The sequence below is a fragment of the Strix uralensis genome, chromosome 1 (genome assembly GCF_047716275.1).
Source record: "Strix uralensis isolate ZFMK-TIS-50842 chromosome 1, bStrUra1, whole genome shotgun sequence".
In the NCBI taxonomy this organism is placed as follows: Eukaryota; Metazoa; Chordata; class Aves; order Strigiformes; family Strigidae; genus Strix; species Strix uralensis.
The window spans coordinates 138,459,017-138,481,862 of NC_133972.1; the positions used below are offsets into that span (position 1 = coordinate 138,459,017).

Consider the following 22,846-nt stretch of genomic DNA (forward strand, 5'->3'; position numbering starts at 1 on the left):
GCGCCCTGCCGGGCGGCGGCCGATCAGAGCGGGCTGCCCCCCGCCGCGGTCTGTGCTTGCAGAGCCGAGCCAGGCTCCGCTCCCCGGCACCCCCCGCCACGCGGGTTCACCTGTGATTTTTCGCTCCTCCCCCTGGGGCTCTGGCTGAGTTTTGTCGTCGCCGATGGACCCCCAAGCGTGCCGTGGGGGAGCCGCGCTCCGCGGGTTCGCTGCGGTCCCGGCCGAGGCGCAGCCGCAAGGTCCGGCTTTGGCTGTGCCGACAGCAGGCTCCCGCCAGCCCGCCTGCCTCCATGGTGCTGTGCAGCCAGGAATAACACACGTTATCCGAGGAACAGTAACGAGGAATCCAGTGACAAGAAAGCAGAAGGGAAGAAAAGCTAACCGGGAAGTATGGAAGAAGAGACAATAAAAGGGAGGCTAGATGGGGATTAAAAAAACCAGCCCGGTCGCAGAAGGCTGTTACCAGGTTAAAAACATGAATGATGAGATCTGAGAAATCAACACTGATGCAGAAAACATCCAGGCCAAATTGAGCTGTTCTTCAAACCCCCCAAAATTCATGCTACTTTCATTAAAGCTTCTAGCTGACAGGTACTCTCAGTGGATGCATGCAGAAGAAAGATCAAGAAAAGGAGTAATTTATGGCTGAGGTTTCGTCTTGTTAGAACAGCTTTTGCTAATGAATACAGGGTAGGAGACTAAGATGCAACTATTCAGTATGGCTTGGCTGTGCCAGAATTGAGAGTGTGCACCAAATACATTGTATGAACTCTTTTTAATAGGTTGGTTTCTTGCTACTATACAGAGCAGTGGATAGTGTATGACCAGGTTTTTGAGGGGACCTACTCATGAAGCAGACTGATTAGTGGATGACCAGGTTTTTCAACTATGAAATGCTTTCATCAGCTGTGAAGATGCTCAGAGGTTTTGCACATATTTATTAAATCAGGAGACAGGGATATTTGGTATCTGGAGATGATCTGGGGTACTTAAAAATACAGAAAAACCTACAGAAATTTTTCCTTTCACAGCTGGAGATTTTTTTAAAAATATAAAAGTTTAAACAGAACAAGCATTCATATTTCAGTCCCAAGATGTTTTATAACTTGGAAATCTCTTCATCCCCTGGCCACACCAATATTTTCTAACTCTAAGCAGAACATTATTTCAACAGCAACAATGTGAAAGTATATCCCTGATTGCATACTGTGTAGTCATGGGTGTAACATACAGAACCCATGAAGTACACTGGGTTGGGATGAAAATGAGAATCCTTTTTGCAATGTAGTCTTGCATCTATTTCCCACCTCAGCCTTAAAAGAAATCAGGTCATCTCCACAGACATAACAAACAGGACTTAACTGGGACAAGACATCCTTGTCTCACGCTATAGTCAGCACGTGCCTCCAGTGTCTGGCTAGAAGTCCTCTCACGCAGGCACAGAGCTCCTTGGTTTCAACTTTTGTTTGTTCTGATGATATTGTGCAAACCGCTGTACTGAAATCGAAAACAAGGCAACCTGTTGCCTCATCTGAACAGTTTTCACACCTTCCTTTTACTGGAGTTTCCTCTTCTGCCACACAATGTTTCTTAGGGCTCTTCAGGCAAAGTGGGATCATCTACAACACCCGAGACTGTCAGCCCTGTCTGCTTCCTGCCAATAGGTTACTGGTCTGTTTGCCAGGTTTCTTTCTAGATGTCCATACTTTGAAATACTAGGCTTCAAAATGATCGCATCATTTAGGAAGGAAGTTCCTGAGAGTCTGAAATGGGGGAAGCTTCTGGCACCTTCTCAGAGAAGCCACCCCTGTGCCCTTGCCGCTACCAAAACCTTGCCCCGCAAACCCAATACACTGTTTCAGGTGGCAAGACTGTGGGGGACGTGCTGTACCTGCAGTAACAGACACAAACAGAACAATGCCCTTCCTATTTGGGAACCTTTCCTGAATTCCCTCGTCATCAAACATGCTTAAAGATATAACCAAGAATGACATTTTAAATGAGGTGTAAATAAGCAAGTTAGCAAGAAACAGAATTGAAAACCCCCAAAAGGTCCTAACTACCATCAAACTTATTTCCTAGGTCTTAAGACTAATAAATGACGATGCACAGGATCTTCGAATTAGCTGGCAGGAAGGCTGGAAATACAATTTGTCCCCAGCTGTTTAGAAAGTTCATGCATCGAATGACATTTGCCCTTCTGGCTTGATGAGACAAAAATTGTCCCTTCTGTTTTTATTCTTGACTTTTAAAGCGTTTTGCACAGATGAATGTATTTGATACAAGGGATGTAAATAGGAAAATGCTCATTTTTTATAGATACATGGCATATAGCTTACATTACCACTCTATTTTTAAATAAACACTCCTTCTGACTTACAATTAATGACATTACTATTAATTTACAATTAACTCCTTCTGGTTAAACTGCAATTTCCCTCATTTTTTGAGAATGTCAGCTGTTTGCTGCAGCACAGCACAGAACATGGAATTCTCTAATTTGTATCCTCTCACTTTCTTTGCTGCTTGCAAATTTCAATGATACTTTTAAATGAATTCTAAAGCCACTTCTTTGTATTTAAAAATGAAGTACAGTAAAACAGAAGAAAATGGTTCAGTGACATTTTGCCTGCTGGTAGATTTCTTCTTTAGCTCAGAAAGGTAGAGAGACAATCACCTCTTCATACCAGTTTCCTCCTGGCTTGGTTCTCAGACCTCACGACAGAAAATTGTGCCATTTCACTGATCCTTCTGTTTTCCTGAAGGAAAATGACATCATTTGGAGCATGTGAATTAAGTTTTTAAGAAAGAAAACAGTGATAATTACCTTTTCATTCCTAATAATGGAAAAAGTAACTATAAATTCATGAAATAGTTACAGGAAAACAATTATTAATGAAGTCCATGTGAAACCTTCTGTGTAATTATGAAGAGAGAAACAATCCAAAAGAAATAAAAAAAAAAAAATAAGGTTTGTGGGAGGAGGAAAAAAAAAGTGGCTGAAATGGAAAAATACAAATAAACAGAAAATAAAAAAGAAAAACTAGGAGACCTGAAAAAGACCCTAAAATGACAGTGCACAGAAAGTTAAAAGAGAGCAAGAGTCATTACGTGGCCAAAAATCTGATCAACGGTTTGCAAAAAGCATTATTTCATAGAGCAATAAGTTACTATTACCCCTCTTCAGGGGGCTGGTTACTACTCCAGAGTATGATTTCTGTTTTGGATTGCTGTTCCTGGGAGTCTTTTGTATTGGATTTGGCTCAGCTGATTAGAACAAACGTCAATAACTTCATAAAATAATCACAGAATCACAGAATTGTCTAGGTTGGAAAAGACCTTGAAGATCATCTAGTCCAACCATTAACCTAACACTGACAGTTCCCAACTACACCATATCCCTCAGCGCTATGTTGACTCTTAAACACCTCCAGGGATGGGGACTCCACCACTGCCCTGGGCAGCCCATTCCAACGCCTAACAACCCATTAGGCTTAATAATTATTAAGACATGCCTTAAATACCCAAACATATGGATGTCTCACAAATGAAGGTACAGGATTTAACAGTGGAAGATTTTCAAGGATATATATTTCTCTTTGGTACTTTCAAACATCTCACATCTGATTTTTTTTAAGGTTGAGCCAGAATTAAAAGAAGTGTATACATCATAAAAACTTCACACACTTCGAATACACAAAGTAATGCAAACATTCGTACACTATTCTGGAAGTTTAAGCTACACAGAGAACAGAACTTGCAGTTTAATCTTCAAATATTGTATTTTAATACACTATACAGTATCTTACAACCAAGTACAACCTTTAGTTAAAATATTTGTAGTTTAAATGGATTTAACAGCTTGTTAGTTACAAAATGATAGACAAACAACTTCATATGGTAATACATATCTCAATTTATACAGCTTTTTAATCACATTCTTGCAGAATCTTATAAGGTAAAGAATTCAAGCGTCTTCTCCAACTCTGCACATTTTTTGACATGGATTAGGTAAAATGAATGTATACTTTGAATTCCACAGAAATGGTGTTTCCGCCAGAAAACAGAGAAGTCTGGAATTACTTTCAGTGTTTGTTAAAACCTATTGCAGTGAGCAACCAGCAAATATATGCACAGGCAGCTAAATTAGAAAAGGAATATAAACCCCAGTATTTACATCTGTTAACAAAAATAACTTGGTTTTTAGAATGTACAGATAACTTGTTAGAAAATCACTTTTTGAAAATCACAAGCAAATGAAAACAGGTTTAAAATAACATTTTTTCTATTCTTGTTACTAGAGATTTTTTATATATCTGATTTACTAAGTTTATAATATTGCTTTATAATATTGTAATATTAAGTTTATAAGACCCTGCTATTTGTTTTCTGCCACCACTGATAAAGCTGGATATTTTATAGCAGAGGTAACATTCAGTTCTTCACACTCATTCCATTTTATTAGCTCAGTACTTATCAGGTCATTTTGAAAATTCCTGTAAAGAAGAATATGAAAAACATTATTTAACTGACTGTAACATTGGTTTGAAATGGTGTTGCCACTGTTTAAAAAAAAGGAAGAATTAGTATTTATTTTACATATCATCTGAGCTCATCATTCTATTTTTTCATGCAGCAACTGTGCAGATTAAAAATATTCTTGAGCAATCTTGCGTAATTTATAAATTGTTTCTCCATCTGAAGTTGGGAGACGTGTCATGTGCTGTTAAGAAAAAAAGACCAAATTAGTCACAAAGTAACACTTAGATGCTATATATAAACATTATAGACTATCTCAAACTTAACCTGTACATGCATATGCATGTCTATACATGGCATTTTTTATTAAAACTACTGGAATACTTTCCTTCAGGCCAGTGTTGGGTTTTAATGGAAGGTGATAAACATTAACTGTTTCACAGTGTAACCTAGCAATATAAACAATGATTAATAAAAAAGTGTTTAATAATCCCAGTTATTGAAAGTTCAGAATATTAAAAATTCTAGATATTAAGAAATTTGAGGTAGCAGAACAATTGTTGCATTTTCTGAAATTTATGAACTTCAGAGGAAAAAAATTTGTGCTGCCAAATTAAGAACAGTCAAATTATTTTTCTCTCTTCATCAGCTGTGTTTTAAAAACGTGAAACAATGACCAAGATACTTATATCCAAACATGGGAGAAAGCTTACATGCCCATATCGTACCATGCTCAAGACATTATTTTTCTGAGTGAGAAAAGCAAATCTGTAAAGGCAGTATCACTCCTAATTCAAGTTATAAAAGTTATGTACCAACATAAACTGCAATTTCTAGAATGAAGTGGTGAATTAATGACTGCAGCAGACAGCATATGGCCGTAATTTGTACTGAGTAACTCTCTTGTAAGGTTGAATGTGACAGGCATATTACGTTACGGATACTGACAACATGGTTCTTTGGAAAAATATTTTGTGAAAATTAAGCAGACAGTGTTATGACTGCAGCTTGAGTCTTCCATAATGAGAACAATACTTGAAATACTGCAACTCGGGACTATGTGGAAAGGACATCATATCAAAACCAAATGAACAACTACTATTGGTACACAAACATTGTATGCTACATGCTCAGAACCAAAAGAATCCATTTTCCTTCCCAGGTGTCCTTAATTTGAACTGAAAAACTGACAAAGGTCACATGATGTTAAGGGTTTATCACAGATCTGGGTCTAAGCTTGTATTTAGAAATTAAGCAACTGTTTTCACACAACAGAGACCAGCACTGAAAAACCCCAAGTGTTCTGATGAGATTGCTTTCCTCCCTCTCTGGGAGCTCAAATTGAAGATTAAAAAACAAAATAAACCAAAAAACTTTAAAGCACGTTTCTTGTGCTTCATGGAGAGCAGGAGCACACAGCTGAAGCAAGGCCCTCCAACTGGAGTAGGAGAGTCACAATAATTCTTCCAATTAGTATCTCCTCTAGCTATTTAAACTTTCTAATAATTTCAAGCAGTTGCTACTTTGTGAACAGCCTGAAGATCCCTATCTGCTGTCTCCGAAGGTGATTTCTGAGGAAAACTGAGCTGGTTTTGTTCAGTAAGCATGAGAAAGGTGTTCTGGGAGAAGGGGAAGGGAAGACCCCCTGGCTTAAGAGATGAAAGTCACTAGCTCACTCTAATTAATTCCTGGACTTTTAAGATGCATACACACAGTCTTCTGTAGGGAAGACTGCAAGTCTACCTTTACAGAGAAAGCTAATTTATCCACTACTTCATCTAAACAGAAAATGCTGTTGCTTGAGCTACTTTGGCAGTGAAAGGAAGGGATAAATAGACAACAGCATCTGATACCCCAGAGGAATCTTGTGGAGCCAAACTGGAGAAATGTGTAGGTCAATAACGTTAATAACCAAAAATTGAGATCACATTTAAAAGCTGGTGCAGTAAGTGTCATCCTGGTAAGCCTTCATGGCATTCTGCACAAAATATACTTGAAGATATCATTTTCTGAACTTCAGTAATGACTCTATTCATGCGACTCTAGACATTTTCTAGAAGCAGGTCATCATTACTACAAAAATTAAGTCTCAACTGTTCACACAATTAGTACGTAGTAGCTGATTTATCCTTAAAATAAACAGAAGGTCTAAGTTGGAAAAAATACACTAATTTCAAGTTGTTATTCAGATCGGTAAATGCTGAAAATTTGAAACAGTTGTAAATATTCATGTAATTATTTAAGTAGACAGTCCTGGGTGCAGTTATGTAATGTACAGACAGAAGTATTTTCCTTAGCTTCTGGCTGAATAACTTCTCCACATGCGCATGCCATTACAGAAACAGAATACTTCACCTTGTTCACTAAAAGTAAAGGCACGATGTAAAAACAATAAACTAAATATAGTTGCTCTACTTCAGTACTGCACTAATCGGAAATTGTAAAAATTTACACCGCATGATTTTAACCATCCCTAGAACACATACATGCAACAATATGCATTTAGGAAAGGCAGAAACGTAAAATGTAATCCCATAAAATGCTATGTACATGCATGTTTAGCTATGAATTTCAGATAATACACAGATGTATAAACACTAGCATTAGGAATGTATTCCATGGTATGTTTTAAATGAAAATGTAAAGGTATATGCATTGCAGTAATCTGTGCTCTAAGCATGTCACAAGTACTTTATAAAATATTTTCTAAAAGTTTGGAAATACTGTATAGCCAGAGGCTTTTTGTATATAATTCTACTTCAGTTGTCTGAAGGACAGCTACTACAACTAATTGCAGGTTTTTTTTCCCCCTGGGAAATAATGCACTAAAATATAATGAGACAACAGTATATAGAAAATCAAAATGAAAATGACCCTCTACCCACAACTTACACACTTTTCCTTCTTTTTCCAACTTCTTCAAGTGGACTAGGAGGTTATTTTCTGCTGCTGGAAGTAAATTTTCAGGGATCTCCTAATGGGAACACAAATACGCATTTTGTATTTGTTTAAATATCTCCCAATTATTTTTTTCAATATATGGAACTCATAGTTCAACATAGATCTTCCTCTTCTGAATTGCTATGTTGAACATTCAGTTAGTTATATAATGACAACAAACTGAAATGAGTAAATCAATTTTACACCAGTTAAACTAGTAGCCTAAAAACACACTTTAGTTTACTTCCCTTGTTTTTTTGCATTATCCATTTGTATTATGCAAACTTTGGCCAACACTAAGACTGTGCTCTTCTGAGCTTGGTCTGCACTGGGTCAGCATTTTTAAAGACAAATTTAGAGATGCATTTCTCCACCGATACCTATCACTTCTATTCCACAACAATATTTGCATGGGTTTAAATATCCTTTAACAATTAGCATCTATAAATGAGTGAACAATTTAAAAATACAACAGCTTGAGGAGGACAAAATGTCTCTTAAAATTTTCTAATGCCCACTAGGTAAAAAACAATTAGATTTCTCAAAATCCTCCTTTCCAGCCCTATCATCCTAAAAGTAAAGCCTTCTTTTTGAAAATTAAAAAAGTTCTCCTCCAAATAACACGAGTCTGGCAGGAAAATTCACTAGAAAACTAGCTCAATAAATTGTGAATCTTTAAAAAGCTTGAAAAGAATACACTTTCATTTTTAATATGAAAGCTTTAGTAGTACTGAGAAAATTCTTATCCTATAGTGACAAGTGGTTTGTGATTTAGAGGAACATGTGCATGGCTGTATACTTAAAAGCTGTTGTTGTTCAGGCAGGAAAACTGCAGGAGCTAAACAGCCACAGGTAACGGGTACATCAGCACTGCAAAATGTTCAATGTGGTGTAGTCAATTCTTTTGGAAACTGGGGATCAGCAGAACCAGGAGAAATGAGTTGTGAAGCTGTTACAGACCTATTCACAGGCCACTGCCACAGGCAATTTAGACATCTTCCTCTGAAGCAAATGCTGTAACTTTTATCTCTACTTGCTAGGAGGGGTAACCCCCATATCACATGTACAAATTACTGAGGTTACATGAAGAATGATGAAATAGCAAATAAGTACTCTCATGTCTGCCTAACGACACAAGCTACCCAACTTCTGAGCACAATATCCATCTCTGTGGAACTGTGGTCCTCCTGCACCCTCCTGCAGATGGATAAACCAGGAACTAGAATTTCTAAACAATCTTTCAGGAGACTCCAAATACACTTTGACAAATCAACAATTAACAGTCATCTCATACTTTTCACTTAGAACCAAGCACTACAACTTTATTTTTGCTTGGTCCTATGAAACTGTGCTTAGGACCATCTAGGTAGTGAAATAAGAAGTTTGTAAGAATCATCCAGGCCCCACTCCAATGAAGTGCTTAAACAATACAATTTAAATGCACAGTCATCTATGAAATCTGAACAAGCAGATTTTTTTTTTTCTCTTTTAAAAAGCCACCATGGTCTTCGCTCAAACACTTAAACTGTTACATACAATTTTATGAACATAACCTCAATTTTCTTTAGTTTGATCTAAAAACTTTTTATCAACAATTACCTTGTATACTATCTTTACAAGCTCCGAGGATGTATATGATTTTCCAGCATTCTTCTGGAAAACACTTAGAATTTGCTGTTCACGTGCTGTTCGGTGAGAAATGTAGCTTTGGATTCTAGCATTTGCATCACGTACTACTGGGCCATGACCTAAATCAAAACACATGTACCAGAGCACTTGTCACTTAAATTTGGAATTAAGCATGCTATTGAATAATTGATTCATTCTTATGTAAACTCTGGTAGACTTAAAAGTCATAAGAAAGGCGCAGCACCTGTACATACTACCCTGTTAGAGTAACCTTGATGTTAAATGGCAAGACACTCTTTGCATGTTTTTTGGTTTGGTGGTTTGGGGTTTTTTGCATATAAATAGGCTAAAATTAAGTTTGAATTTCTGCACCACAGTCTGAAATTGAAAAGCATTACAATGGAAAGGAAGCATTGGGATCTGAAAAGTGTGAATGGGGAGAGGGAATACTTCAGATGAGATAAGGAAAGCAAGGGAAGACTACTTCAGGCTATTAAAAAAAAAAAAAAAAGGAAAGGAGTTCACTGCTGAACAGATTTTAAAGATGAAATTCAGATTATTATATTACCTCTGTCTCCCTGTCTCACTCTCCCCAAAAGATACTGATGATTTCAACTGATACTGGTCTTTGAACAGTAGTGGCTGAGGTGAAGGACTCATGTACTACTGTCCTGTTGTGGGGCTATCTAGCAAACACAGGGGCAACAGAAGTAACATCTTTAATTGCGACAGATAAATGTTCCAGGACAGATCTTCCAAACTGACTCACACTTTATACCCTTAAGAACATACTTTCATAAGTATGATCAAAAAAATTAATTGAAGACAAATCAGTGAGCCAATAGGAATGTGTCAGAGCAGAAATAAGCAATGCACAAGGAAGGTTGTGTGTGGACCTTTTTATCTGGCTGGTTAATAAAAAAAACACACGTTTTTTCCTGGACTTACTGTGGCAGATCAGAAATGTTCAACTTACTGAAAGGTCTTTGAATCAAATTAGAAAAAGGCTTAATTGGTAAAGCACTAAGCTTTGTGGAAAAATCAAATACTGCCTCATGATACGCTAAAATGACAGATGAAATTAAAATGTTTTTCAGACATGAGTTACATGCACAGAAATTAAACTTAATGTTTTACCTATAAGAGAAATTTACTTACATGAATATTCATCATGCTTTTTATAGCAAGGTTTCCTATTTCTTTGCCTGTATACCTCACTTGAAGTAGCAGCAGAAACTTCCAGCTCTGCCAGTCTAAACTCCAAATAATTTATAAAATGAGAGAACAGAAACTACTGTGAAAAACATAGCTTTCTCTTAGAAGTCATTTGGTATCATCCAAATCAGGCATTTTCTTTTGAGGTTCTCTGAATATTTAAAAAAAATCATCATATTCTTTAGTTGTACTTTTGGGTTAACTGACTAAATGGATTTTTAGTTTTAAGGCTTTTAAAACTAGAGTTTATTCTGCCTGAGGACAGGCAGCTTACAGAAAAAGAGCAACTACTTTTTCATGTTTTGACTATCTGTGAAATAAGTGTCAAAGGAAACCTATCCTTCAGCAAGTCAAAATATTTATGTGTATCTCAACTTATACACTCACTTCAGCAGATTTGAAATTACTAAATACACACTGAAGCTTACCTTGTATAGAGTGTAAAGATAGTATAATAATAATAAAAGATATGTAACATGTAAATATACAATTATTCTGTCATAGGCACATATATTTAATGGTTTCAAACATCTTTAATTTGAAGCTATTATTCCTTACAAAATAAATTACACATATAACAGTATCTCTAGTACATATGTTACCATTTAGAAAAACAAAAGTTTAAATTTAGAAAAAAACATCAAGATATATAGAGCAGAGACTCTAACGGTAACTGTCCATTCTCTTGCATTCTCTAATGACAGAAGTCATATTAAAGTATTCAAATTAAGGCCTGCACACGGAATCACAAGGCAGTCTTAAAACCAGTCTCTGCTCTTCCAAGTGATTTAATTGACTTAGACTACAAGACCAATGTCAGTACCTGGAATGGAAGACACGTTTTAAAAAGTTAAAAACATTTCATATCCATTACATCATCTGATCCACAGCCATTGCGTATGCATATGCATACATTAAAATTATGTCAGAAAGCTTGGAACTAAATCCACATGTGGATCTTTCCCATCCATAATTTTTCAGGGACAGCAACACAATTAACTTCACCAATAAATAAATATCTGCATAAATGTAAAATGTTTCTGAGTTTGTGAAATAGATCTCTCAAAATATGACTGCCTTTCCAATAGTTTAGACTTTATATCAGACAGCTTTATATTATTTCAGACCTCTGTATAGCCCAGATGATCAGAAACAGTAAGTTTTTATTCTCATAACACCCTGTGAAGTAATATAGAGTTCTCTTACTTTACAGTAAATTAAAGCTCAAAGGATAAAAATAATTTGCTTATGAAATCTTGCACAGATTCCTAACTCCAGTACCATTTTTTCTGTATTATCAAGGAGCATCGTTTATTATTACAGGATGGGGAGCCCTCTGCTGACTAAAATGCCCTTTTCTGGACCCAAGGATTCTCATCAACTATCGGCTGTAAATAGACTGTCATGAGTATCCTGCCTGAAGTCATCTTCACATTAAAATAAAAAAGAAACATGGAAGGGGAAGGATTGGGCAAAATTCAGCTACTCACACCTAGCCAGCAGTCAGCTTGTTACAAAAATTCATGCTCCTCTACATCTAATCTGAGGCTGCAATTTAAGTGCTAAAGCATGGATGGAGAACAGACAAACAGTTCAAGAATTATGAAGACCTAAAACTGCAACAAAGTCAAAGTACTGAGTTTATACAGAACTGGTAAAGCAAACCACCTTCTGCTATAGTTACCATTTTACTGTAATAGACACCAATAATATAAACAATTGTTCTGATTGGGCAATAGTTATCTTTTACACAATTGCACGCACATTTTGTGATGCATGGATTAGCTCCAAACCATCTCAATACTTAGCTACTCATCACTGAAAATGCGTAATATCCAACTGGCTTCCTAATGGCACCTACAGCATGAACATACTTACAACAGTGTAGCAAATAGTTACAGATAAATGGCACAAATATTCAACCTTTGTGAATGTGTAATCTAGATAAATATTGATTAGGGAGAGAGGGAAATACAACAGATAAAACTGATAAACCCAATAGAATTTGGCATATATGGGGTTTTGGAAGGCAGAAATTCAATTAGAGCAACAGACTTTGTTTTGTAGGTATTTAAGAAATAAAATAGAACATTTAATTCATCAAGAGACTGAGATTCTGAAGGCTATTCTTAGTTTTACCAGTAGTTAAGTCAATAACTATGAGCAAGTCACTATTTCTGTCTATGTCAGCCTCCACATCCCTGGAATATCTATAGTGGTATTTTTCTTAAATAGCATTTTTATGATTAGATCTTAAAGCACTTAAAGAACACCTACTTCAAAACAAGCATATCTTAAGAATGAACACGAAAGAGATTTGGTTATGTAGGCTAAACATAGATGGTTAATGGAGGAAGATAGAACTGAGAATGTAGACACAGTTGCTCAGAATAAGTTGAAGAAAATGAAACAGAATAAATCAGAAAAAATCCTGAGATGTAGCTCTGAAAAATCAAATAAGGAGATTAAACCTTAGCTACATAATGAATTCTTAAAATCCAGTCTTGTCAAACAGATAAGTGCTTTATATGAAAAGTAAATACATTCCCAAGGTTTGGGGGAGATAGAGGAAAAAAATTAAAGCAAAGTCATAGACTGAATGAATCAGCAACTTATTTTTAGAACATGACGTTTGACCTCTTGGTTCTTGTTCAAATTTAAGCTAAGTCATTAACTAAGACAACCATCTGACAGTTCTGCAGCTTTCTGAGATTGATTTATGCTGCAAAGGACAGACACCCCTCAAAAAACATTACTAGGTTACTCACACTGTAGTGTATGTGGGGATGCAAAGGACCAAAAGAATAACTCTTATTTTTGCTTGCAGGGTAACATTAAGGTGTGTGGATAGAGTAATATAAGAAAACCAAAGTTGCTGCATGATTCCAACAGTGAAAGATTCTGGCCTCTGTATGCTCTGGGCTCAGAAGCACAAGATTCACCCTCAAATGGAGAAATCTCAGGAAGGAAAGGTATCTACCATTGAAAAATTTTCAAGTCTTGCCATAAAGTCATCTTAGCTTAGCACTAGACACATATTACGTAATGAACGTGAATTGTTACACTAGTAATTTTAATAAAAGTTCTCAAATTCTTAGAGGAGATATTAAAAATTATATAGTAAAACAGAGCAGTTAAAAATAGAACCACTTACCTGGATATATTAAATTTAGTTTCATTTGTAACAACCTTTTCAAAGTTTTCATGTAATCATACAGGTCTTCAATTACAGTTGTTCCTTCCCCTAAAATACAGTCACCGGAAAACAGAGCATTTTCTTCTTCTAGATGTAAAGCCATATGATCATCAGTGTGTCCAGGCGTATATAACACTCTGTTTAAAGAACAACAACAAAAAAGCATGTTTTTCATACTGCATATATGCTTCATTTTCAGAAGCTAGAAACACATGATAAAAATCATACACTTACGAAGTAGCCCACAACAAGAACCAGAAAGAAATAGACCAAAAAAGGCTGAAATGTCGATGCAAACAGGGTATCATTTGGTCTAATCCCAGTCCATTTTCTTATACTATGTAGAGAACACTGCTCACCATCTCTAACATGCTTTTACTTACATGATGCATCATAATAAAAGGGCATTAAGGGAGCTGGCTAGTCATGTAGCATTTGTGTTACACAGGGCTTCACTCTGAAGTTTTAAAAAAGAAAAATTGACATGTTATCTCCAGATGGAAACGTGTGAAGTTCTTGACATACACCTTGCACTTAGCAAAAGAGGGCAAGGATGATGTTGCTAATTCTTTTAGAAATTAACTATAAACTTTTGGACTGAACCTTGATAAATTTCTGTCTCCTGAAATTTATTTTTCCTTGAAAGCCCCACGACACAGTGCAGCTGAGCTGTCAAATACAAGGAATCATGGTCTTTTAGCTGTTCTACCTGCAGATCGTTAAACATCTCAATGGTAAGGACTTAGGACCCCACAGCTTGAAGGAGTACTGCATTCCAACGCAGCGAAGGGTGAACAGATAATTGATATGTACATAGCAACCTGAGTTGCTAAGGAGCTGCACCACAGTGTCCTTTCACTATGATTTTTGAAAGGCAGAAGGCCTCATGCTGAGGCTGATTCCAAGTGAAAGTAACACAACTCAGACCAGCATCCCTGCTGAAATTCAGCAGCATCTTCTTCTTAAAGGCAGATGCATGAAAGCAGCGATCAGGAACCGACAGAGCTGGTGCCAAGCGTGGTGTACAGGCCAAGCTAAGCAGCACCCAGCCACATCTGTGCAGGGCTGGGAGGCCACAAGCACAGCACCATCTCCTGCAATGACTTTCAGCTCTTACTGGAATTCAGCAGAAAGCAAGTGAGCCATTGTCCTGCGGAGGCAACATAAAAATCAAGCTGATGGGTTGCATCTTGCCCTCATCTGAAGTGGTATCCTCCAGTTCTTGATGAAACATTACCAGGAAGCTTAACCACTAACATGGAGAAACAAAGGAAAAAGAACCCAACGCTGCCTGGCACACCTTGAAAATCTGAAGATCGCTAACTAAAATTTAACATGCAGATACTGCTATTTTGGAACCAGTGGTGGATCTAAGAGTATCCTTAAGGTGCTTACTGAATTGACCAGGTGAGAACACCTGCTTTTAGCATAAAGTTCGGCTGCATTACCCCAAACTTCAAATGTGCCACCCCTGTCTGACTTGGATTCAAATTTAGCAAGTTGTTTTCCATGTCTAAATTGATTTTGTCCAAACATGGGCCACTTGGAGAGTATTATGTTGACTAATGAAGATCTATCACTACTCTATGTTGTTTGTTTTTTTTTTTAAATAAAATGCTTTTGGTCAAATATATCCTTTGTTTTTACATTTTTTCTTCCAATCAGCCAGCTGGCATATTCTACAAGTGGGATATAATTCACATCTAAACTGAGGAAAACAAGCAAAATTTGTCCTTAGAAGAGTAATGCATTGTTAATGACAGAACTCTGGAAAAGAGCAGTCAGATCTTTTCTTTGTGTGTGTGTTTGTGTGAGGCAGAGTGGCTTTCTGCTTCAGACTCATTCAAGCTAACAAGACAGGCAACATGCTGCTCTCTCGGAAGAAGCCCTTCCAAATTGGCACCCTACAAAGAACCTGACAGGTTAAAACGTTAAAACTTTAAACCCTTAAGTATTAAAAGTTTTAGTGTCTGAGAAATATTTTTAAAGTAAAAAGAAATGCATGCTAAATAATCCATCCAGACTACCATAAACTTCCCCAATATATCAATTTTAGTAAGTGTGCTGGTTTTGGCTGGGAGAGAGTTAGTTTCCTTCACAGTAGCTACTATGAGGCTATGTTTTGGATTTGTGCTGAAAACAGTGTTGCTAATACAGGAATGTTTTCCTTACTGCTGAGCAGTCAAGGCCTTTTCTGCTTCTCACCCCACCCCACCAGTAACAAGACTGGGGGTGCACAAGAATTTGGGAGGGGACACAGTCAGGACAGCTGACCCCAGCTGACCAAAGGGATATTCCATACCATATGATGTCATGCTCAGCATATAAAGCTGGGGGAAGAAGGAGGAAGGGGGAGATGTTTGGAATTATGGTGTTTTTTTTCCCAAGTAACCGTTATGTGTGATGGAGCCCTGCTTTCCTGGAGGTGGCTGAATACCTGCTTGCTGAGGGGAAGTGGTGAATGAATTCCTTGTTTTGCTTTGCTTGCGTGTATGGCTTTTGCTTTACCTATTAAACTGTCTTTGTCTCGACCCATGAGTTTTCTCACTTTTACCCTTCCAGTTCTCTCCCCCATCCCACCAGGGGGGAGTGAGCAAGCAGCCACGTGGGGCTTAGCTGCTAGCTGGGGTTAAACTGCGACAGTCCTTTTTGGCACCCAGCACAGGTACCCCTCAAAGCATCTGTGGCTGTGCATGAGGTCACGCCGGAGCACCTCAAAGTGTGTGGCCATGGATAAGCCCACAAGAAAGCAGGCACATCCCTGCAGCCATGGGTAAGGCCATGCTGGAGCAGGTTCACTCCTGAAGGGACTGTGGCTGTGGGTAGGGACAGGCTGGAGTGGCTATTTCTCTGAAGGCATTGTGGCCCATGGAGAAGCCACGCTGGAACAGGTGCACCTCAAGGCCACTGTGGCTGTGTGTAAGTCTACACTGCAGCGAGCCCTGAAGAGACCAGGGCAGATTGTTAAGGCTCCACTTGGAGCAAGTACACCCCTAAGGGATTGCATCTGGGGGTAAATCCAAGCCAGAGCAGGACAAGGGGAGGAGTTCATTGCAATGTTAAACCCTATAACATGGCTCAAAGGGACCAGGGTGGAGATTGTAATGGAAATACCTTTAAATTGTTGTAAGCTGGGATTTGAGTTGCATGTGTTGGGAATTACTACAGCAGGAACCACCCAAACCAGTGGAGGACAAGTCTTATAAGAAGCAGTGCCAAGTGCGGCAGCGACCTGACCTGAGAGGGCTTTAGTGTCCAGTAACTCCATGCAACACACCACCTCTCCTGTCCCGAGTGACCACCGTAACAGATGGAGCCCAAAGTCATGGACTAAATGAACTCAGTGGACATTTTGTGGACATTTTACAGGGGTGGTCCATAGACTAAGGGAATGATATCTGTGTACTCTATCAAAGGATGGGAAAGGGGGTGCTGGTTAATGAGGTTGTATTGGAGAGTGTGGGACCTGAGCATGATGTAAATGGTATGGACTAATGGGTGCAGAATGTGCTGGTTTTGGCTGGGATGGAGTTAATTTTTTTCATAGTAGCTAGTATGAGGCTATGTTTTGGATTTGTGCTGAAAACAGTGTTGCTAATACAGCGATGTTTTTACTGCTGAGCAGTGCTTACACAGAGCCAAGGCCTTTTCTTCTCCTCACCTCACACAGTCGGGACAGTTGACCCCAACTGACCAAAGGGATATACCACACCATATGACATCATGCTCGGCATATAAAGCTGGGAGAAGAAGGAGGAAGGGGGGGATGTTTGGAATTATGGTACTTGTCTTCCCAAGTAACCCAAAGCAAGTGAGCGGCTGTGTGGGACTTAGTTGCCGGCTGAGGTTAAACCATGACAAAGAGTGATGAGAAAGTATATAAAGTCCTATTTGATTTTCTCAGAGGAAATATTTTTCAAGGGAATTGTTCTTAATTTCTCTGCTGAGGCCAAAAACCAAAGGCTAATTCCCAATAATCTTCATCCATTAAAACAATTTCTTCATATAAACATATCCTGCTGGTTCATGATAGGAAGTCTACATGCATAAGTGTTGAAAAGGTTAGATGTATGGATTGCCAATCATTAGAAGTTAGGGTACATACATGTGTCAAAATTCTGTAGAAAAAAATCAAACTTGCAGAAATGGGTGTTTACCTGAGTGTGGCTCCCTCTGTCTGTATCACATCTCCCTCTTCAAGATAAAAATATTTATGTCCTCCTTCTATTATTTCTTCATGGTGAGGGACACGAGGAAGCTTACAGATGCGATATTCAGACTCTATTTAAAGAAAGCAAAGAAAATGATGTTTTGAGTTTGTCACTAATAAAGCTAATTCCACAGAAAGGCATACTTTTTGAACAAGTACTATTAATTACTACACAGTATGAATAAAAAACAAGAAACAAGAAATTCTGTACAGTAACTTTATGTTTATGAAGCAACCTTATTTCTGAGCCACAAACACTGAATAGTGAAAGCCATTGAAGCTGAATACTGTACTCTGTACCAGCAGCAATTTTGAAGACGAAAAAGCACAAGTGAAATTAATAATGTCAATAATTATTATATTTTACAAATGTTCCTTCTTGACTCATCAAGAGCCAAAAAAAAAAAGTTTCTACAACATCACTAAGATTTCTGCACTCATGCTCTGCATTATGATTCACAGAAGCACCATTCAACGTTTGCCTAACAGTGGATGGAGGCTTTTTGACCTGCAACTTCCCTCAGTGTCTATCGTTCTGAATTGTGCAGGAACTGCAAATGCCTTGGCTGAAACAGCTATGGATAGCAACCCATAAAGGTAATTATACCCCTTGCTAGTCTTTACAACCATACTCATGGGTTGACAAGACCAAAATCCTCACAAAGACACCAATGTTGTTTTCAGTCATGGCCAGGCTTCTTTGCACATAAGCATCTGGCAATTTTACAAAATCTGACAAAGCCTGTGACAAAGCTTGTGATGAAGTCCGATGATGATAAGAACTGCAATATCCATGCTGCTTATTCTCTTCCCAGATACTGAAGCAGAAATGTCTCTTACTGTTTATCAACACAAAATGCACATTTTTAGATCAGAATGTACCTGCTGACTGCCCTGCCCTCTTCCTCCTCATGATCTGAGGCCTACAAATTTGTCAGCAATTACTAATGGTCTGCTGTAAGTTATGCTTGTTTCTTTTTCAGAAATTGAGTTATTTATTGTTTTTACACAAGGAAAAATAATAGTAAATTTGTCATTACTGTCAATATAGAAAGGAATGAGTATCAAGTTTTTCTCACATCTCTTAATATCATGCAAACTGCTGATGGCTATCTAGGTTGTCATTATTCACACGTAAGAAAAATTCACTATGAAGCTATGCACAGGTATTGAAGAAAAACGTTAGTACTACAACTACTATATTCAGATTATTTACTGCTCTCATTCTACACATTGCAACAGTATAATGAAATTACATATAGTTTATATGGAGATTCCAGAAGAATCCAGCTGATTTGCACAGCACTCTGTAAAAGTTTTTCTTGATAAATATCTAACATTTGCAACAATATCTGAAATCTCTGGCCTACCATTAAGGATATTTGTGCAGATACCAGGTATTCCACCAGTATGATCACGATGCCAGTGTGTCACTAAAATTTCCTGAATTGAGATGTTGAATTCTGACAGCGCCTGCTTTAAACAGCCGATATATTCAGGAATAGCCGGCTCCCCAGTGTCAATAAGGACTCTTCTACACATGGAAAAAGCCAAAGCGAGAAAAAAAAAAACAGTGAGAGAATTGAGAGTGCTCACGTGACAGTTAAAGAATGCTAAAAAAAGAACCCAACATTGCATGGAAATGTTGTAATAATGGATGCCTCCATATTCCAGACGCCATCTCTTCCCTCCTTGATATTCTACCCCCGTAGCATAACAATTTACAAAGGAGGATAAATAATAAATGGAGTCCGCACATTTCCATCTACCGGACAAGTCGCAGGAGCTGCCGTTTCGTACCGCCGGGGAGCTGCAAGGCCCGAGGCGACGAACCCACCCCCGTCCCTCACGGAATTCTCGGCCGAACCGTCGCCCGGCCGAACTCCTACATCCCGCCTGCCCAAGCCGCCTCCGGGCACCGGTCCCGAAAACTTAATGCCGTATTTTTAAAGTTTTTCTCCTCTTTTTTACCCTAATTAAGGGATTTCGGAACAGCCCGGTAGCCGCTTCTCGAGCCGGAGGCAACGCACAGGCCCCGAGCGCGACGGGGGAAGGGGCCGGCCCCGGCGCCGAAGAGGGTCGTTACCTGGGCCCGGTGCCCACCAGGTAGGTGTTGGTGCCCTGCAGAGTCATGGGCCCCGGGTTGCAGCCCAATACTCGCACCACTCGCGACGAAAGCCGCTCGATGCGCGGCAGCAGCGACACCATCTCTGCAGCAGCACCCCGCAAATCTTCCCCACTCCACACGCCCGGCTCCGCTCCCCTCACACCACCGCCGAAAGGCGAACGCGGAAACCACTATTCCCCCCAACTCCGCCTCCCGGCGCCAGACGCGCAGCCTTCCGCCCGGCTGGGAGGCGGGGCGGCTGGGAGGCGGCTCAGTTGCCGCCCTCACTGAGGCGGATCCTCCTACCCCTGGGCTACGGAGGGGAGCGGGCGGGTTTTCGCTTAAAACTCGGCCTCTAGGAACGAAAACTGTGGTAATTCAGGGGAATAAAGGCGATGTTCTCCTTTGAGAGGTCGGTGCCTCGCTGCTGCGCATTGAGGGGTAGGACCCGGCTCTGCTGTCTTCTTCCTAAAGGTGGAAGGAATTTGTTGTAGCGACAGCTGCATCTGCTGTGTATTCTGAGAATGTGGCCACTTACGGCACATATAGGAGCTATACATGCTTCTGTATGCCATATAGGAGCTATCTAGGATTCAGCATTTTTAAGAAAATTGTAGACTTACTGGAGAGTGTGGAGCAAAGGGCCACTAAAGTCATGAAGGGACAGGAACATCTCTCCTGTGAGGAAATGCTGAAAGCTGGGACTGTCCAGCCTGGAGAAGAGAAGGCTCAGGGAGATTTCATCAATGTATATAAATTCCTGAAAAGAAGATGCATAGAGGATGGAGCTAGGCTCTGTCACAGGGCTGTTGCCTCCAGTCCTCTCATGGGGCCTGGTGCCAGGACCAGAGGCAGTGGACACACACTGAAACACAAGAGGTTCCCTCTGAACATCAGGAAACACTTTTTCACTGTGAGGGTGACCGAGCACTGGCACAGGTTGCCCAGGGAGGTTGTGGAGTCTCCATCCTTGGAGATACTCAAAAGTCGTGTGGGCATAGTCCTGGGCAGCCTGCTCTAGATGTCCCTGCTTGAGCAGGGAGGGCAGACCAGATGACCTCCAGTGATCTCTTCCCGCCTCAGCCATTCTGTGAAATTTTATCACTGTCATCAAAGTAGCAATACTGTGTTTGCAAACAGCATTCATTCTAGAGCCTGCAAGGTGCTGAAATTCACCTGTTTGGCTTTGCAGTGTCCCCTCTGAAACCCCTCATTTAATTGCCTTTCAACTGACACTGTTAGAGAAATTCAGGCAGACTTGTTCTCTCCCTAAAGTCCCTATAAATGAAGAATAAAGGTAGGTAATTTAACCTGAAATTAAAGCAGGTAATATTATTGTGGGGAACTTTAGCAGTATTAGAATTTCAAATATTATCTGATTGTTTTATACCTGTGTAAGATCCTATATATTACCTGTAACAAACAAATGTAAATTTATAAGGTGCTGATAGCAACACAAAGCACAAGAAAGTGTTTGGTGGTAGCATAATTTTTGCTTAAATAGTTTTTCATGATACAAAAATAGAGTTGCAACCCTTATATGTGATCTGGGGCCATTTCTAGGATTTGCATGGGCAAACAGAACAGAATCCATGGTCATGGACAAACAGAACAGACTTCTGAAGGGGCAGAAATCCCCAAATATCATCTTGATAGGCAAACTTCCAAAAGACTTGTTGGATACAAACAACTCGGAGTACAGCATGGAACAGAAAAACGAAACTTCATGGCTTCAACAGAGCTTTGTAGCTTCATGAAACTTCAAAGTTTAAATTTTTTGGTTTGCTTAAATGCTACCATGGGCAAATAATACGTGCAATACATGCTGGGAGATGAGCTATTAAAGGCTTCAGCATGCTAACAAAGTTCTGCATCTTGCCATGCATGGACAAACTGGTGTTCCCCACTCTAACAGTAGTGTCTTTCGTCCTTCCCCTATTGCCGGTTCTTGGTCTGCCACAGATCCACTTGATGGCATTTGGCTTCCTGGGCAGCGCCAGGCAGAGGATGGGCCCTGCTACCTGCCCAGCCATGCCACACTTGCTAGCGTTGACTCACAAATCCAGATTTTCAGCTAGCCTCCAAGGCCTGAGAACAACGGGTGCCTTTCAGCAGCGCTGCATCTTCACTGTCCAGGGAGCAACAGCATGCTTGCCTCTGGGCTGTTTCATCAGTGCTAACTTAGCTACAGTTAGTACACTTAAAGTGTTAGATAACCCTTCAGCTACATAAACAGTATGCATTAACTTGCCGTCACCCATTCAGCCAAAGTTTGCTTTGTGATGCACAAGAGGCTTGACAGCAGTGCTTTGTGCTGGCGTATATTAGGCAGCAATTAAAAAAATCTGCTCCTGGGCATGGACTTTGATTGCAGCTGTTAATTGCCAGGTATCACAAAAGCCACAAACAGAATCTGTGCCACAGTACAGATACTGGCCATCCTAAATTTAGGCCTTCAAGTCAATTTCTTTGATTAACTGTTAAATCAAAACTTTACTTATTTGAGATATAAACCTATTATATTTGTTTTTTATTTTCAAGCTCATCAAAGCATGAACTACAGCCAACAGAAAGGATGTTTCAGGTCAAAGGAAAGAAGCCTTTCTATATGCAGGTATGCTGCTGAAGTAAGCAAGACACCCCTATACACAATATTCCAGTCCCTTCCCATATCATTTTCCTGTATACTGTTTTATAAGAAACTGTGACTAGACCTGAACTTACCTAATCATGAGGTACCATACTATGCTAATTTTGTAGCACATGTGTATACCTATTTGGTAGTACATTCAACCCATTTTCAGTCCTTAGGTAAAGTTTAGTTGCTATGTCATTAGAAGGTACTACTTAAGCAAAGACAAGTTGTGTATTTCAGTGGCTTCTCATTTCTAAGAAAATTCTGAAAGTTTAGAGAAAATTTCTGAAATGATTTACCTGAAGTTTTACATGTCATCGATAACTTAGAAGTAGTAAGGTGCCAGTTATTTTGAACATCACAATACTTTTTTCTTTTCTAAATTAAGAAGTGTTTGGGGAACTGTAGACTTGTTCCCGGGGAATACTTATTATT

At 39.2% G+C, this 22,846-nt stretch overlaps 1 protein-coding gene across 2 annotated transcripts; it reads right to left on the reverse strand.

Annotated features, from left to right (window-relative positions):
* Positions 1 to 3,561: 3,561 nt before the first annotated feature.
* LACTB2 (lactamase beta 2) lies at positions 3,562 to 20,017 on the reverse strand. 2 transcript variants are annotated; one of them, XM_074882785.1, is made up of 7 exons: positions 19,756 to 20,017; positions 19,040 to 19,203; positions 17,617 to 17,740; positions 13,418 to 13,596; positions 9,019 to 9,167; positions 7,376 to 7,453; positions 3,562 to 4,723 (listed from the first exon to the last, which is right to left on the reverse strand). In XM_074882785.1, exons 1-7 carry the CDS (start codon positions 19,875 to 19,877, stop codon positions 4,649 to 4,651), a joined length of 891 nt encoding a protein of 296 aa, XP_074738886.1. In that variant the 5' UTR covers positions 19,878 to 20,017; the 3' UTR covers positions 3,562 to 4,648. The 2 variants fall into 2 exon arrangements, with proteins under 2 accessions (XP_074738886.1, XP_074738878.1); XM_074882777.1 differs by having other exon boundaries at positions 7,372 to 7,453.
* Positions 20,018 to 22,846: the final 2,829 nt, after the last annotated feature.

Excerpts from the sequence above, each read along its gene's own strand:
- LACTB2 (XM_074882785.1), bottom strand. The coding sequence starts at position 19,877 with ATGGTGTCGCTGCTGCCGCGCATCGAGCGGCTTTCGTCGCGAGTGGTG. Across the intron at positions 9,168-13,417 it reads ACTAAATTTAATATATCCAG|GTCATGGCCCAGTAGTACGT; the intron begins GTAAGTGGTTCT and ends GTTTTGATTTAG. Across the intron at positions 4,724-7,375 it reads AGTTGGAAAAAGAAGGAAAA|CACATGACACGTCTCCCAAC; the intron begins GTGTGTAAGTTG and ends TTTTCTTAACAG.